The sequence below is a fragment of the Larus michahellis genome, chromosome 15 (genome assembly GCF_964199755.1).
Source record: "Larus michahellis chromosome 15, bLarMic1.1, whole genome shotgun sequence".
NCBI lineage: Eukaryota > Metazoa > Chordata > Aves > Charadriiformes > Laridae > Larus > Larus michahellis.
The window spans coordinates 935,093-949,129 of record NC_133910.1 but is presented as its reverse complement, the minus strand read 5'-3'; the positions used below and the strand labels follow the sequence as shown (position 1 = coordinate 949,129).

General features: G+C 59.2%; 3 protein-coding genes across 3 annotated transcripts; all 3 read left to right on the top strand.

Annotated features, from left to right (window-relative positions):
- Positions 1-2,012: 2,012 nt before the first annotated feature.
- On the top strand, positions 2,013-9,227 carry LOC141751643 (adenylate cyclase type 10-like). The gene is made up of 9 exons (XM_074608779.1): positions 2,013-2,071; positions 2,162-2,351; positions 2,715-2,767; positions 4,238-4,391; positions 5,098-5,290; positions 5,827-5,913; positions 6,347-6,630; positions 7,243-7,379; positions 8,060-9,227. The coding sequence occupies exons 1-9, from the start codon at positions 2,026-2,028 to the stop codon at positions 8,509-8,511; spliced, it is 1,596 nt and encodes a 531-aa protein (XP_074464880.1). The 5' UTR covers positions 2,013-2,025; the 3' UTR covers positions 8,512-9,227.
- On the top strand, positions 8,113-11,204 carry LOC141751645 (adenylate cyclase type 10-like). The gene is made up of 3 exons (XM_074608781.1): positions 8,113-8,185; positions 9,223-9,477; positions 10,123-11,204. Exons 2-3 carry the CDS (start codon positions 9,249-9,251, stop codon positions 10,275-10,277), a joined length of 384 nt encoding a protein of 127 aa, XP_074464882.1. The 5' UTR covers positions 8,113-8,185; positions 9,223-9,248; the 3' UTR covers positions 10,278-11,204.
- A 242-nt stretch (positions 11,205-11,446) lies between these two features.
- On the top strand, positions 11,447-14,037 carry LOC141751644 (adenylate cyclase type 10-like). The gene is made up of 4 exons (XM_074608780.1): positions 11,447-11,969; positions 12,128-12,303; positions 12,927-13,149; positions 13,263-14,037. Exons 1-4 carry the CDS (start codon positions 11,790-11,792, stop codon positions 13,278-13,280), a joined length of 597 nt encoding a protein of 198 aa, XP_074464881.1. The 5' UTR covers positions 11,447-11,789; the 3' UTR covers positions 13,281-14,037.

Below are 14,037 nucleotides of genomic sequence, written 5' to 3'. Positions count from 1 at the left end.
TACGCAAGCTCGTACAAGACCCAGTGAGACACCGCTCAAAAAGGGAAGGTGAGTGCCCACTTCCCCTTGCTCTGTGATTGTCCCGAAAGGTGGGGCTTTGCTGCTTCAGGGGCCAGAGAGGAACCACCTCCTCCCTCTTCCCTCTGTCCGTTAGCACTCAGGCTGTTGGGCCTCCCAGGGCGGTGGCTGCTGCCGCCTCCTCCTTCCAGGGGAGAGCTCTGCCCTCAGCATCTGGAGGTGGCAACATGAGCAAGCGCAGAAGACTCTTTCTCCCCCGGTTCCAGGGCCAGGCCCTGCTTTGCAACAGCTCGTAGTCCCATCCACCCAGCGGCCACCTGCCTTTTCTCTCCTCAGGTGCCATGAGGCCTACTCTTCTCTTGCCCAGTGACCTGAACGCCAAGGATGTGCTTAGGAAGTACATACCAGTCGCTGCTCTCGGGAAGGTACGGCAAGGCCACCGCTGCTGGGGGCTGCATTTTCGGAGGGCAGAAGAAGTGGTGCCTTGCAGAGATGGAGCTCTTACGGGAACAGACCAATCAAAGAAAATGCGCCCTGCGATGACAACGCAGGGAAACTGAGCCCAGGGGCACCGGTGCTGCACCATTGTCTGCGTTGTCCTCAGAGAGACATGGGTGGCAGGAGGAGGACTCCTGTCCCTCTGTCTTTTCCGTGGCTATGGTTCTGGGTGTGCCGCGGACACGACGGTGGGATAAAGGGGAGATTCCCCTGAAGTCCCTGGAGCATCCCTGAGGGTCTCCCCTCATGTCCGTACCGGTCCCCAGATGGCGTGTTAGCGGAGCAGCCTTCTCTCCTTTGTCATTTGTGTTATGACTCGGCGTCTGCCTGCCGCAGGCTGGGCGGCCTGCCCGCCCTTTTGCACCGAGAGGAGGATTTATCCCTTCCTCTGCTATTACCCGCTATCGCCAGCACGCCTGCTCTCCCTCGGTACTGGTGTGGGCAGTAAGAGCCCGGGAGAGCAGGCTGGTGAAGCCGTCGTGCTCTTGTCTTCCAGCTCGATGCAGGACTGCCCATGGATCTCCTCTCTGAGCTACGGCCAGTCACCTGCATCTTTGTCCAGCTGCAGCTTGCTGCAGGTACCAGCTCGGTGCATCTCAGCACCGTCCTCAAGGAGGCCAGCAGGGTGATGCTAGAAATCCTCTCTCCTCACAAGGGCCACATCAACAAAGTCCTCCTGTGTGATAAAGTGAGTGGGGGGGAACGGTGGCCTCCCCCAGCGCCAGAGGGTGGGCAGTGAGCGCGAGGGAGAGACTCCCTCTTAGGCGCTGTAGCAACATGTTCCACATCTGTCCTGGGCAGGGCTGCACGTTCCTCTGCATGCTGGGACTCCCTGGAAACAAGCTGCCCTGCGAGAGCCTTCACGCCCTGCAGAGTGCTCTGGAGATCTTCAACTCGTGCTCCACCATGCTCGAGGAAAGAGAGTGAGTGTGTGGCGGGGGTCGGCGGGGTGCATGCTGCCTGGGACGGCGCAAGGGGGCTTCACAGAAAGAGATGTGCCTTCTAGCTTGCTCTCCCTTGTCCCTGGCAGGAAGGAGGCAGTGCCCTGAGAGGTGCAGGCAACTCCAAGCACACTCTGCTGGCCACCGCGCTGGAAAGAGCCCTCGTGAGGGCCAGAGGCCGCTGCGGCCAGAGGCAGGCCCTTCTGGGCCACTGCCCCATGAACGGGGATGGGGCCCAGCCACCTGATCCCAAGTGGCTGTCATCGCCAGGCGGTGACATGGCGGGCACCTTCTTCCCTCTCTCTTTGCTCACAAGAGGGCTGTGGCCCTGCACGTGCTCTGCCCCTGCCCCTTGTCCCTTGCAACCTGCAGATGTTGCACCCTTGAGCTCTCCACGTCCCCGAGACCCACGCTGGCAGGGCAGCACAGCCGGTGGCCCAGGCTGGCACCGAGGGGAGGTGTGGGAAGGGATGAAGCCAGGCGGGCAGGACTGCGCCTGGGGCGCTGCTCAAGCCCTGCTGTTTCTCTGTGTGCCAGGACAATGTCTGTGGCAGTTACCAGAGGGACGATGTTCTGCGGAGTCACTGGCCACCCGCTGAGACACGAATACACAGGTATTGGCCTGGAAGGGTGCCGCGGGGCTGGCGGCACGGGCCACACCGACGCATGCTCTCTCTCTCTAACGCGTGCTCTCTCTCTGGCAGTCCTTGGCCAGAAGGTGAACTTGGCTGCCCGGATGATGGTGCACTACCCTGGGCTGGTGTCCTGTGATGCAGTGACCTACGCCGCCTCCCGGCTGCCCGCTTCCTACTTCAAGGAGCTGCCGGAGAGAGAGATGAAAGGCCTCAGGCAGCCTGGCCCTGTCTATCAATACGTGGGGGTCACCGAGGAGAGGTGAGTGTCCTCTGAGACGGTCGGAAGCCCTGGTGTGGCAGGCTTTTTGCCCCTCTCCCCTGCTGTCTCCAGCTGCTGAGAGAGCGGGAGTCTTCTCCTGTTTCTCTGGGTTTGGCCTCTGGGGATGGACTCTTGATATGTTCTCCTGTCCCACCGTGGCCGCTGGGCTTCTTTACGCTTGAAGCTGTCGTAGCGTGTCAGCTTGAACTTTGGCTGGGAAAGCGTGCAGGGGATAACAGCCTGCTCCAGAGAAAAGCCGGTACCCGAGGAGCACCTCCTTCCCTACCACGCCAGGCTGCTTCTCTAGGTCCCCTGGCTTCTCACCGTCTCATTGACTTGTGTTGTCTTTTCCCCTGCTTCTAGCATCTTTGGCGTGGGTCTTACCAAGAAGAGGTCGGAGTACGTCCCCTTGCTGGGTAGGTGGAGAACGCCTTGCTCTTCTGAAGCCCAGGTTCTTCCCCTTGGTAACTTTTAGTGCCTTGCTGGGAAGGGAGAGGCTTTTACCAGGGATGGTGTTGCCTGCAGCAGCCCTAAGAAAGCGCCGCCTGTCTTGGTCTCTGCTTGCTTGATATCTTTGGGTGGAAAACGAGGTGGGGCGCCTGCTGCTCCCTGCTGTCTTCCAGACCTGGTAGGAAGGTTGCTTTCAACTGTGGAGCTGCTCACAGCCTGGGGGCTAAACTGATCCCTGTCTTTGGGGTCAGGAAAGAGATTTCCTTCTGCCAAATCGATGGAGAGTTTTGACGGTGGGTTCTCCTCCTTGTACTCCTCAGAGCTGCTTTCTTGGCAGCATCTGGGCGAAGACACGGCAGTGTCAGGAGGCAGGGGATGCCTGTATTCACTCGGGGTCTTGCCAAATGTTTTGGGCCCTGTTGTGGGTTAACCCCGCTTGGCAGCTCAGCCCCACAGAGCCACTCGCACCCCACAGTGGGATGGGTTAGAGAATCGGAAGGGTTAAAGTGAGAGCACTGGTGCGCTGAGACACAGACAGCTTAATAGGGAAAGCAAAAGCTGCACACACGCCCAAAGCAAAATCAGGCATTCATTCACTGCTTCCCATGGGCGGGCAGGCGTCTTGCCATTTCGAGGAAAGCAAGGTTTCATCACGTGTGACGGTGACTTGGGAAGACAAATGCCATCACTCCGAACGTCCCCCCTTCCTCCTTTCTGCCGGATTTTCTTGCTGAGCACGGCGTTGTATGGTCTGGAATAGGCCTTTGGGCAGTTGGGGTCAGCTGTGGTGGCTGTGGCGGCTGTGCCGCCTCCCAGCTTCTTGTGCACCCCCAGACTGTTTGCCAGCGGGGCAGCGCGAGCAATGGAAAAGGCCTCGATTGCTGCGCAGGCGCTCTTCAGCCATAACTAAAACCTGGTTGTGTTATCAACAGCGATGTTTGGTCACAAATACAAAACATAGACCTGTACAGGCTATTGCTGAATAAAATTAACTGTAGCCCGGACCAAACCAGAACGGGACTGACGACGCTGCCTTAGCTACTGGGAGGTGCTGTGCAGCTCACGGCACAGCGAGGAGATGCTTTGAGTCTGTTTGGGACGCAGCTGCCTGAACCGGCTGCAGTCATCCCTTACAGTCTCGTGCTGGATCGCTGCGGGGAGTCGCATGGGGCCGGCAGAATCTCCGTGCCTGTGGGATAGGGGAGAGGGCGAGGGGGCTGCGCTGCGGGGCAGGCAAGCAGGTGGCCCCGTGACTGCTCTGAGGAAGGCAGAGGTGCCCAAGCGTGGACGAGCAGGTGGGAAGGAGGCCTGGGTGCCGGCAGGCTGGCCGATGTGGTAGCGGGGAGGGAAGCTGCGGTGGAGGGTGCCCGCAAAAGGGACGGCTCTTTGCTTTTCAGTACGCCCCCAGCAGCTCGTTCTCTGGTTTGTCTTCGCAGGTCGGAAGCAGGAGACTGACCTCTTTGTCAGCTGCTTGAACGCCTATAGGGATTCAGGCCAAAGGAACATCCTGGCGGTTGAGGGCACGATGGGCTGTGGAAAGAGCCACTTACTTGCTGAACTGGCCTCTCTAGGCCAGGATGCTGGCCACAGGTACAGGTTTTCCACCTGTAGCTTTGGGACGCTGCCCCTGCCCATCCCCTGACAGCCGTGGAACGCTCCAGCCCCTCTGCCAGGGTACCTGGCCCTTGGACTGCAGCCTCCCGACAGAGCCTCCTGGAGACACTGCCTGGGAGCACCTGCGTGCTCCGCTCCCGCCTCTGCCTCTTTGGGGAGTTGGAGGTGGCTTCTGGAGCCACGGCCTTTCCTCCTTCACCCCTGGGTCAGGCGCAGATAGAAGGAAAGAGCCCAAGCTCAGTGCTTTTCATCCCACTCCAGACCCCAGAGACAGCAGGGCTGCCTGTCTCAGAAGCCCTGCTCGCCCTCGGCGTGTTTCCCAGGAGGAGCACGGGGGCCTGTGCTCTGGCAGGCAGACCGATAAGGTCTGGAGCCCAAAGGCAAACCCACCACTTGCTCCATTCTTGCCTCTCAGCCCCGTGAGTTCCTCTGCAGGGGGCACGTAGGGAGACCTAGGCCGGCGCTGCAGAGACACAGGCTCTGGACCCGGCTCTCCCGCTGGCTTGGCAGCAACTGCCCCTCTGTGCCCTTTCTCGTACGAGGAGGGAAAAGCTTGGCCTTCTGTGGGAAGCGCTTGGAGATGGGGGGCTGAAGAGCTCCCCCCAAAGGGCACCTCCGCCCCTCTTGTCTTAGAAGGCTGGGGCTGTGGGGAATCTCAGTGCCTTTTGCTTTTGCACCGCAGGGTGGTTGCCCTGGAACTGCTGGAGATCGACACGAGGCAGCCCTTCTCTGCCATCCGCATGCTGATGGCCAGGGCCCTGGGCCTCCAGGACTGTGAATCGCGCGGCGACAGGCAGCGCGTGCTGAAGACAAAGCTGCAAGGGACAATCGAAGAGAGCAGCTACTGCCTCCTCAATGACATTTTCGGTGTCAAGGTGAGAGCCAGAGGCCCCTGTGGATGTTGAGAAGGCCTTCTCCTGAGCTTGTCTGGGTCTGACCTTGAGTGGGCACGCTGCTGGGAGTGCCTTAGCTCCGGGGTGGGCATTGCGGGGGTCACAGTGTGCATTTGCCATGCCTGGGCCCGGGGGGCTCCCTGTCTGTGGGGCTGGTGTCCTGCGCCGCATCCGCAGTGCCCGGTGCCTTGTTCGGCACCCTGGAAGTGGCACTGGAGAGAGGCTGTTCCTGACCTCGTGCCGAGGTCACCGCTGTGCGAGGGGTCTGCCCCAGCCAGCCCACGATTCCCACAGCCAGAGAACCGGCTCAGCCCAAGCCCCAGCTCTGCAGAGACCCTCAGCAGAGGGCCTTTGCTTTAGGCTCTGGGTGGAGTCCCCGCTGCGGCTCCCTGCCCCTGTGCTGGGCAGAGGTGAGGTGCTGAGGCTGTCAGAGACGGTGGGCTCTGCGGTCTTGCGTGCTGGGTAGGTGTGCCGAGCCCCGGAGCCGTGTTTCTCCCTGACTCTGCTTTTCTGGCCAGTTCCCCATTTCGGACAATGTTCGCGAGATGGATGAAACTCAAAGAAGACTGGAATTGCACTCGACTCGGGTGAAAGTGCTGGAGAAGGTGAGCATTTCTCCTTCCTTCCCCCTGGGTCAGAGAAGGAAAAACCCTGCCGTCTGCGGGCTCTGTACCACTGAGGTGTGAGCAGGCGGGATGACTGCGCACCTGGGTCATGGCCCGTCAGAGCCCGAGAAAGCCCTCGCCCCCCCACTTCCCCCCGCAGCCCCACAAACACACCCGAGGACTTTCCTCCCGTAAAGTGTGCCCTGGAGGAGGAGCAATGTCTTCTGGGTTCCCTTGCCCGAGCTCCCTCCTGCAGGGCAAGTGATGTTAGGTATGACCCTCCAGTCTCAAAGAGTCAGTAAGCTTCCGAGCGGGAAAGTGGCTGGGGAGAGACTTCAGAGCATCCTCTCAAGAGACGGAGGCTAAATCTCGTCCCCTGCAAGACAGCTGAGAATCCACTGGATTCCCCTCAGAGCAACCTGCTTTTTTTCAGACCCTTACAGGAGATTTTGGCATATTTGTCATCGACAATGCCCATTTCATCGACCCTGACTCCTGGTTCATCATGTCACCCGTGCTCCAGAAGGTCTCCCTCTTCATGGTCATGAGCTTAGCCCCAGGCTACGAGATAACCGAGAGCTTTCGCAAAGCCGCAGCAGACAACGCCACGTCCCAGAAAATCACTTATCTTCATCTGGACAAGCTGAAAGCTTCAGTTGTGATGCAGAAAGTCTGCAAGGACCTCGGAGTGGTCAGCATCCCCAGGGATCTGGTGAGGTAAGTTGGAGGCAGGGGAGCTCTTCCTGAGGGCCTGAACCTCTGCTGACCGTGGTAGGGAATCAGGCCCCCAGGCAAGGGAGCGCAGGGCCGCTAGAAGCATCCCGGACTCTAGCGAGTGCCAGGCGTGGGCGGCTTGTTATGCCTCACCCTGGTGGGTGTGCGCTGAGAGCGGGCAACTCCCGAGACACCCAGCCTGGGAGGTGTCAGCCTTGGCTGCCGCACAGGGAGGAAGGGAGGAAGAGTCCTGAGCCCAGCTGTGTCTGGGTGTGAACAGAAAAGGCCTTCGTCTGGGTGGCTGGGCTGTGGGGGAGATTCCCCGGGGCAGAAGTCCATCCTCTCCAGGCTCCTGAGGAGAAGAAAGGCAGGGCTCGCTGCTCTGCGCTTTGGGCATTGTCCGCAATTCTTTTCCCGTGGACTTCGGCAAAGGCTGGAGGGTTCAGGGGGCACAAAATCCCAAGGCAGTGGGAGGACGATCCCTTTCCAAAGTGAGGCGTAGCTGTGATGAAGATGCTGGCTACCCTGGTATGCCTGAGTGACTGGCCGCCCAGCTGAACTGTGTTTCACCTTACTTTCCTTGTGCTGGTCCCCGACGGGTCTGCTCCTGTGCAGGTTCCTGATCCGAACCAGCTCAGGGATCCCATATTACTGCGAGGAGCTGCTGCGCTGCCTTCGTGCCAACGACATGCTCCAGTTCTGCACCCGGAGGCAGTCTGGAAAAGCAAAGGACAACTGGGAGAGCCTGATCAGTAAGCACCTTGGCTGCGACTAGCGAGTTGCTGTGGTGTGTTCTCCACAGCAGAGTCTTGCCCCGTTGTTCCCCCATGGCTCTGGGCAGAGTCGGATCTTGGTCTGGCGGAGGTGTGGGCTCCTGTGCGCCTTGCTGTTGGGACAGGCAAAGCAGGGGCAGTGAGTTCTGGTGGCTCGGAGGGACCTACATTCTTGGGGCGGGGGTTGTGGGGCTAAAACACAGGGGAAATCCTTCCGAAGCACATGTGCTTGTGGTGTTTCTTAGGCATTCCAATGGGCATGCAGTTTAGCTTGGCCAAAGGCTAGCTCACTTGAGAACAAACCCCAGCTTGAGGTGAGGGACGAGCCCAGGAAACTTGAATGCCAAACCATAAATCCCCACAAGAGTGCCGGTAACGGAAGAAAACGGTGGTAATGCCATCCGAGAGAGCAATGCCAGCCAGAGTGCCGCGGCCTTGGGAAGAGCCAGGACTGAGGCCACGTCTTGCATTAGCACCAGCAGTTTCCCTGGCTGGGAACTGGTGGGAACTGTTTTGCTCTGCTTCATGACCACCACATTCAGGGCAGGCACTGGACCATGTCAGGGGCGACTTGTCCCATCCCAAGTGAATCGTGAAGCGCTCGCGAGCTGCGAGTCGCTTTGCGAACTGCCTTATCGGTGCTCTCTTGCTCCGCCCAGCATCTGCAGCCGAGGCTTCATCCCTCGCGGCAACCTGGAGCTCCGAGGCGCGGAATGACGGGAGGGTCTGCCTCCTCAGGCCAGGCGTGACCCTGGAGAACACCGCGCTGCCCATCCCCTTGAAAGGTAAGGAGCCGAGCGCCGCTCTGCCGGCTGTCGGCTGTGCTGGGGCTCCTTCCCGGGGCACGGGCTGGAGGGAGGCCGGGCATCCGTGTGCTGCAGAGTCACCCTCTCAGCGTGGGGGCTCTGCTGGGAAGGCGGCTCCGGTCCCACCAGAAACAGGCCTGGGGCTGCAGGCAGCCGCTTTCCCCTCCTGTGAGCCTGCTGGCTGCTCTCCGTCAGCAGGTAGGAGAGAAAAGGTTATCCGTGCAACACTGAAATGGCTCCCTTTTCTCACCAAAACAAATACTTTGCTGGGAAAAGGCTTTGACTTGCCTCTGTCCCAACTTTGACGCAGCATCTGTGTTGCTGTTCTCTTTTTAAGTTCCCCAGCTAATGCTGGTCTCAAGGCACTTAATCCAAACCAAATCCTTCTCTTTTTTCTTCTTTTTTTTCGTTTTGTTTTGGTTTTTTGTTTTCTGCGGATCTGCATGGAAATCCTCCTGTAGCCAGGGGAGCTGGATGGGGGAGCTTTCAATGAGTGTCCCTCCTCTCTGGCCATAGACATTTGTTATGAATTGTGAAGAGACATCATGCTAAAGTATTCCTGCTGTGAAGTGGCTTTGTCCAAAAAAAAAAAAAAAAAAGAAAACCAAGAGAAAGGAATAGTATTGTCTGGCCAAGTTAAGGCAAGCGTTGTGGGGAGCTCTGTGTCCACCTGTGATGTGGGGAAAGTTCTCTGTGTGCGCTGTTGGGCAAAAGCCTACTCCAGATCTGGTAGGGCACATCATGGGATGCGCATACCTGCTGGGTCCTGCCCTCCCTGCCCTCGGTGGGGGAGCATTTGTTTGAGCATCTGGCTTTTCCCCAGGCCTCATGGCCTGCGATTCCATCAGGAGCGGAGCCAGTTTGAAGATGCCTACCCTGGGTTGCGATTGCCCAGTAGGTGCAGCCGCAAGGAGAGGAGGCCAAAGTCTACCCCATCTCATGGGTTGAAACTTTCCAGCCTCTCCAGCCTCAGCATGGGGAAGAGGCAAGAGAGACGTGTTGTTTCTTCTTGACAGAGATTGCGCTGACTCAGCTGGATCGGATGCAGCCGCTGACGCGGATGGTTGTGAAGTTTGCAGCCATCATCGGGCCGGTGTTTACCACCCAGCTCCTGTTGCACATCCTTCCCACTGGCCTCAGGACCCATATGAATTCCTCGTTGGACGAGCTGGTGAGCGACAACATCCTGAGGTGGCTGAAAAACACAGAGGTGCCAGAAGATGTGCAAGATCCTACCGAGGGGCCAGCCACCTCTTCGCAGGTGGAGAGCAGTAAGTGGTAGCGGGCAGGTGGACAAGGGAGCTCCCAGCTGTGTCCCGGCAGGGCTCCCCAGGGCATGGTGCGCTTCCCCTGCTGTGAGGGGTGGCTGGGGCTCAGGCAGGCACGGCTCTTTGCGATGGGTTGTTCAAAGACCTTACGGGTCAGTCTCAAAGCCCGCTAGCTTTGCGCTGGAGGGAGGTTCCCACCAAGTGCCATCCCGAGTGCTGCTCGTAGCACAGGCACGGGAGGGCGTGTGGAGCCCCTGACATCCTCTCCCAGCCACCTGATCAAAGATGCTCTCCAGGTTGCCCCGGGGCCCTTGACGGGCTTTTATTCAGCTTTGACTCCCCTGTGGCGCAGGAGGAAGCTCAGGAGGCTGGGGACTGCCTTGCCAAGAGCAGGGAGAAAGTGCTGGACGGGGCTTGCTTGGGCTGGTGGTGACATGCCCAGCTCCTGCCTGGAGCGCAGCTGAGCGCTGTGTCCGCGGGGCTGGGCTAGCGTCAGCAAGGCAAGCTGGGCCCTTTTGCCCCGTGCTGCAAGGCTCGGTGTGCAGCAGTGCTGGTTGGCTGGCAAGGGTGCACGCCAAGGCATGACTCTCGTGCCCCGGCTGCGACGGCCCTGAGCTGGGGCTGATGCCGAGGCCCTTTGCCTTGCAGGTGTGCAGAGGCCCTCTCCCAGCACGAGGACCGAGGAGCAGCAGCCTGGCGTCTTGGCCTTCTGCGTCCCGCTGCTGCAGAAGGCTGCGTACGAGCTGTGGCCCGAGAGGCAGCGAGTCGCCTTGCGAGGCAAGTGTGCCGCCTTCCTGGAGTAGCACGCGCACAAATGCAAGAGCTGCGGCCAAGGGGAGTTTGTCGCCTTCCACCACTTCGCCGTCACCAGCAGCCAGGACGGAGGCAGCTGTCGGGACCCTGCCGACGGAGGCGACTCATGCAGCTGGGAGGCCTTGGTGCTGGCTGGAGAAGAGCTGAAGCAGGACAGGACCCACGCCACTGGGGGTACGCTGTGCACCGTGCTCCACAGCCCGGGCCCTCCAGGAGCCCAGGGGTGTATGCTGGGGATCGGCTGGGAGGAGGTCTGCCGGGGACGAGCCCAGGAGCTGAGGACAACCACCGCAGACTTTGCTCAGCGTGTCGGCACCCTCGCAAGGGTCCTTGAAGCCCAGTGGGAGAGCGAGAGCAGCTCTTCCCCTGGGGCAGGCGAGGAGGTGTCTAACCCCCTGTTTTCTTTGCAGATGCCGCAGAGCAGCAGGCTTTCACGGAGGCGGAAACCGGGTGAGCAGACAAGGGTTTGATTCTCTGTAAAGGCAGGGGCCTCAGGGGTCTCCAGAGGAGACCAAGGAAGCGCTGGCATTTGCCTGCCGGTTGTGACTCTAGCTTAAGGAAGAGGCTTTCTGTGAGGTGGGAGCTGGGAAGAGATGGCCACGGAGGTGAGACAGTGCTGGAGGAAGCCCGTGGGCTCCTAGTGATGGTCACACTACGCTGGAGCAGGCCTTGCTTTCCAGTTCCTCGAGAGGAGCGCTACAAAATCTGCAGGCGAAAAGCCACCACAAGGGAGCCAGGTGGTTTGCCTGGGGGAGGTGACAGAAAGCCCAGCTTGTCGTCTTCTCCCTGGCTACAAAGCAGCTGTAGGAGTCATGCCTGCCCGTGGGCTCGCGCTCTCTTTTGAACAAAGGGCTTTTGATGGCCTCTCTGTGGGGTAAAAGACCAGTGTAGGTGATGCCTGTGCATTCTTTGCTCTCTTCTTCCCCTGGGGACAGGTCCTCTGACTAGTGTGGCGGAGCGGCTTCTGCGTGGCGGAGCGGCTTCTGCCAGAGTGCGAACAGACAACTGAGCTGCCCGACGAGACCGACAGGCAGCACAACGGCACACACTGGTGTGAATGCCGAGCCATCGTGGAATCGGGGCTTGTGCCTTTGGCTCGCCACTACGTGGCAATGGGCGATGCCGACCGAGCCTTTTACTACCTTCTGGAGTGTGCTGCTGCCTACCTGCACGTCTCCAACAGCTACATGGTGAGTTGCCTCGCTCGCCAGCGCCCACCGTGCACGGAGTCCTCTCAGTCAGCTGGCTCTGGGCAGGACAACTTCACCGCTGCAATAGGGCATGCCTTGACGGGGCCTTGGAAGGGACATGCTGGGGTCAGAGCCTGACTTCTTCCTCCGGCTTGCCTCTTCTGTGGACGGAGACACAGGCCACCGTGCCCATAGCAGGAGGGGAATTAGCAGGGAGGGGATCTGAAGGAGCACTGGTGCCTGTGCTCTGAGCCGGCGTGACTGTGTTGGGGCGGGCATCAGCAGGGGGAGAAACGGGCCCTCTTAAGACAGATGCCAGAGGCAACAGGGGAGGACGAGGCCGGCCATGGGCTCTGCATCACGCTCGCCTGCTCTCTCTGTGCTTGCGCAAAGGCCCTCATGAAGCTGAACGAAGCGGAGGTCCTGAGGAAGATGAAAGCCACTGCGATAGCCTGCTTTGAAGAGGCCACCTTCTTCAGCCTCAAAGGGGAGGTAAAGAGATGGGGAGGTCTGGAGGGATGTCCTGGGGGATGGAGCTGGATGCTTTCCCCGGCTGCAGGGGCTATCCCTGGCATCACAAGCCACCGGCAGATTCCGGCAGTCTCTTGGCCGACTCGAGCAGATCAGGGTGTTTCCCTTTTCCTCTGCAGGTTTGCTGGTGTATGCAACGCCTTCAGCTGGCAGAGAAAATGATGAGGGAGGCTTTGAGCTTGCTCAGAAGGAACTTCCCCGAGACCTTCCTTGGCGCCTTTGTCAAGGCTCAGGTGGAAAAGTTGCCTTGTGTCGCTTACGTGAGAAGAGCAGCCTGCCTTCTGCAGAAGGGCCGGTAAGGAGCAGAACTGAGAACCCAGGGGAGGAAGAGCCATTTCCTACCTGGTCCCAGACCTGCCTGGGCTTGAGGCCACACGTGACCTGACGCATGGCCCTTACAGGACCGAGGGGTTAAGGAGCGATGTGCGGGTGGAATGGGGAACGACAGAGCCCCACACTCCCTCCCCCCTGTACGCTCCTTCCCCCCTGGGTAAAAAGCAGCTCACAGCCGGGGCTGTGCCTGCCGGCACGCGTCGACGGCGGCAGGGCCTTGGTGGTGGCTGGGGACAGAGAGCTGCAAACAGGGAGTAGAGGCTGACGAGGGGCAGGGCTCAGGAGACGGGGAAGGAGCAGTGGGTGGGGGTGAGGTGTGAGAGTGAGGAAGCTCAGAGGGCGATAACCCTTTTCTTGCCGGTTCCCAGCTTTGCTTGGGCCCCCGGGCGCTGTAGCGCCAACGCGCCCTCTCGAGCGGTCAGCTTCCCCTGGCGGCACTGCTTTGTTTGCCCCCTTCCTCTCCATCAGCTCCCTTTCCTCCCAGGAGGTGCGACTGGCTTGTCCGCCGCCCTGCTTTCCCCCAGCCCTGTCTGATTTAGCGCTGTACAGCGAGAGCCTCTAGGCCCAGCAGTTTCTCTCGTGCAGCAGGATGAAGAGGCTGGCCTGGCTGCTGCAGCAGAGCTGCTGCCTTTCCTTACTGGAGCGCCTCTTCAGCCTGGAGGGCACTTCCAGCGGACGGAGGTTCTCCCGCCTGGCAGCGCGCATGAAGGCCAACACGGACAGGGCGTTGGACTCCTGTTGGACAGCAGAACTCCCGCCACGCACAGACTTAGGACACAGACAGATGCCAGCACAGACGCAGACACAGGTACAATTGGGCACACAGGCACCATACAGAGACCTTCACAGACGCCGGCACCAACACAGGCAGGGACACCCGTACTGATACCATCAGAGATACCACCGCCCATTCCGTTGCAGGTGCAGATGCCGTTGTAGAGGCCGTGGCAGACACAGATACCGCTGCAGACGCCCTTGCAGAAACCAGGTAGTCTTTCAGATGCAACTGCAGACGGAGATGCCATGGGAGAGACAGATGCCACACCAGATACCCTTTCGTGCGCCACTGCAGATGTAGACAAAACCGGAGTGCAGAGAGCATTGCAGATGCCCTTGCAGACAGAGGGAGCGTTGCTGATGCAGGTACCATTTCAGAGGAAGGCATCTTTGGGGATGCCGGTGCGGATGCAGATAAAATTGAAGATGGAAACGCAGATGGAGACCACGTTGCAGGTGCTGTTGCAGGTGCAGTTAGCGTGGCAGATGGTTTTCTTAAACAGGGACCATTCAGGACAACTTTACCGACTTCTTCTGTCACCAGAGCTGTATATTTGTTTTCCAAATAAAATGGTTCTTATGAAAACTCTGGAGTTCTGTTCTCCGCCATACAACTCTGCAATGACCAAGTCAAGTGGTATCGCCAGAGCGTTTCAATCTACTAGACTTCAGGAGACATTGATTAGCATTTGTAAAGCAACTTGACAGTGTTCTGGAGGGCTACAAAAGTAGAATTTGTAATGGCATGTTGCAGTTCCTTCTTTGTTGGATGGAGGAGTCAATATTAGTACAATTAGCCACTTCCCATCGCAAGCAGTTTTGAAAGAATCCAGCGTGTTTTGAAAGAATCGGGGAAGGAAGGCACTTCCTTGTGTTTCAAGCCTCTTCTGTCAAGGTACATTGGTACTGAAGTTCAAAA

What these genes read in the sequence shown, in the direction of transcription:
- LOC141751643 (XM_074608779.1), top strand. Translation starts at nt 2,026, where the DNA reads ATGTTCTGCGGAGTCACTGGCCACCCGCTGAGACACGAATACACAG. An exon ending in GGGTGAAAGTGCTGGAGAAG is followed by an intron (nt 5,914 to 6,346) that starts GTGAGCATTTCT and finishes GCTTTTTTTCAG; the next exon opens with ACCCTTACAGGAGATTTTGG. An exon ending in CAACTGGGAGAGCCTGATCA is followed by an intron (nt 7,380 to 8,059) that starts GTAAGCACCTTG and finishes TGCTCCGCCCAG; the next exon opens with CATCTGCAGCCGAGGCTTCA.
- LOC141751645 (XM_074608781.1), top strand. Translation starts at nt 9,249, where the DNA reads ATGCAGCCGCTGACGCGGATGGTTGTGAAGTTTGCAGCCATCATCGGG. An exon ending in CTCTTCGCAGGTGGAGAGCA is followed by an intron (nt 9,478 to 10,122) that starts GTAAGTGGTAGC and finishes TTTGCCTTGCAG; the next exon opens with GTGTGCAGAGGCCCTCTCCC.
- LOC141751644 (XM_074608780.1), top strand. Translation starts at nt 11,790, where the DNA reads ATGCCAGAGGCAACAGGGGAGGACGAGGCCGGCCATGGGCTCTGCATC. An exon ending in TCTTCAGCCTCAAAGGGGAG is followed by an intron (nt 11,970 to 12,127) that starts GTAAAGAGATGG and finishes TTTCCTCTGCAG; the next exon opens with GTTTGCTGGTGTATGCAACG. An exon ending in TGCCTTCTGCAGAAGGGCCG is followed by an intron (nt 12,304 to 12,926) that starts GTAAGGAGCAGA and finishes TCTCTCGTGCAG; the next exon opens with CAGGATGAAGAGGCTGGCCT.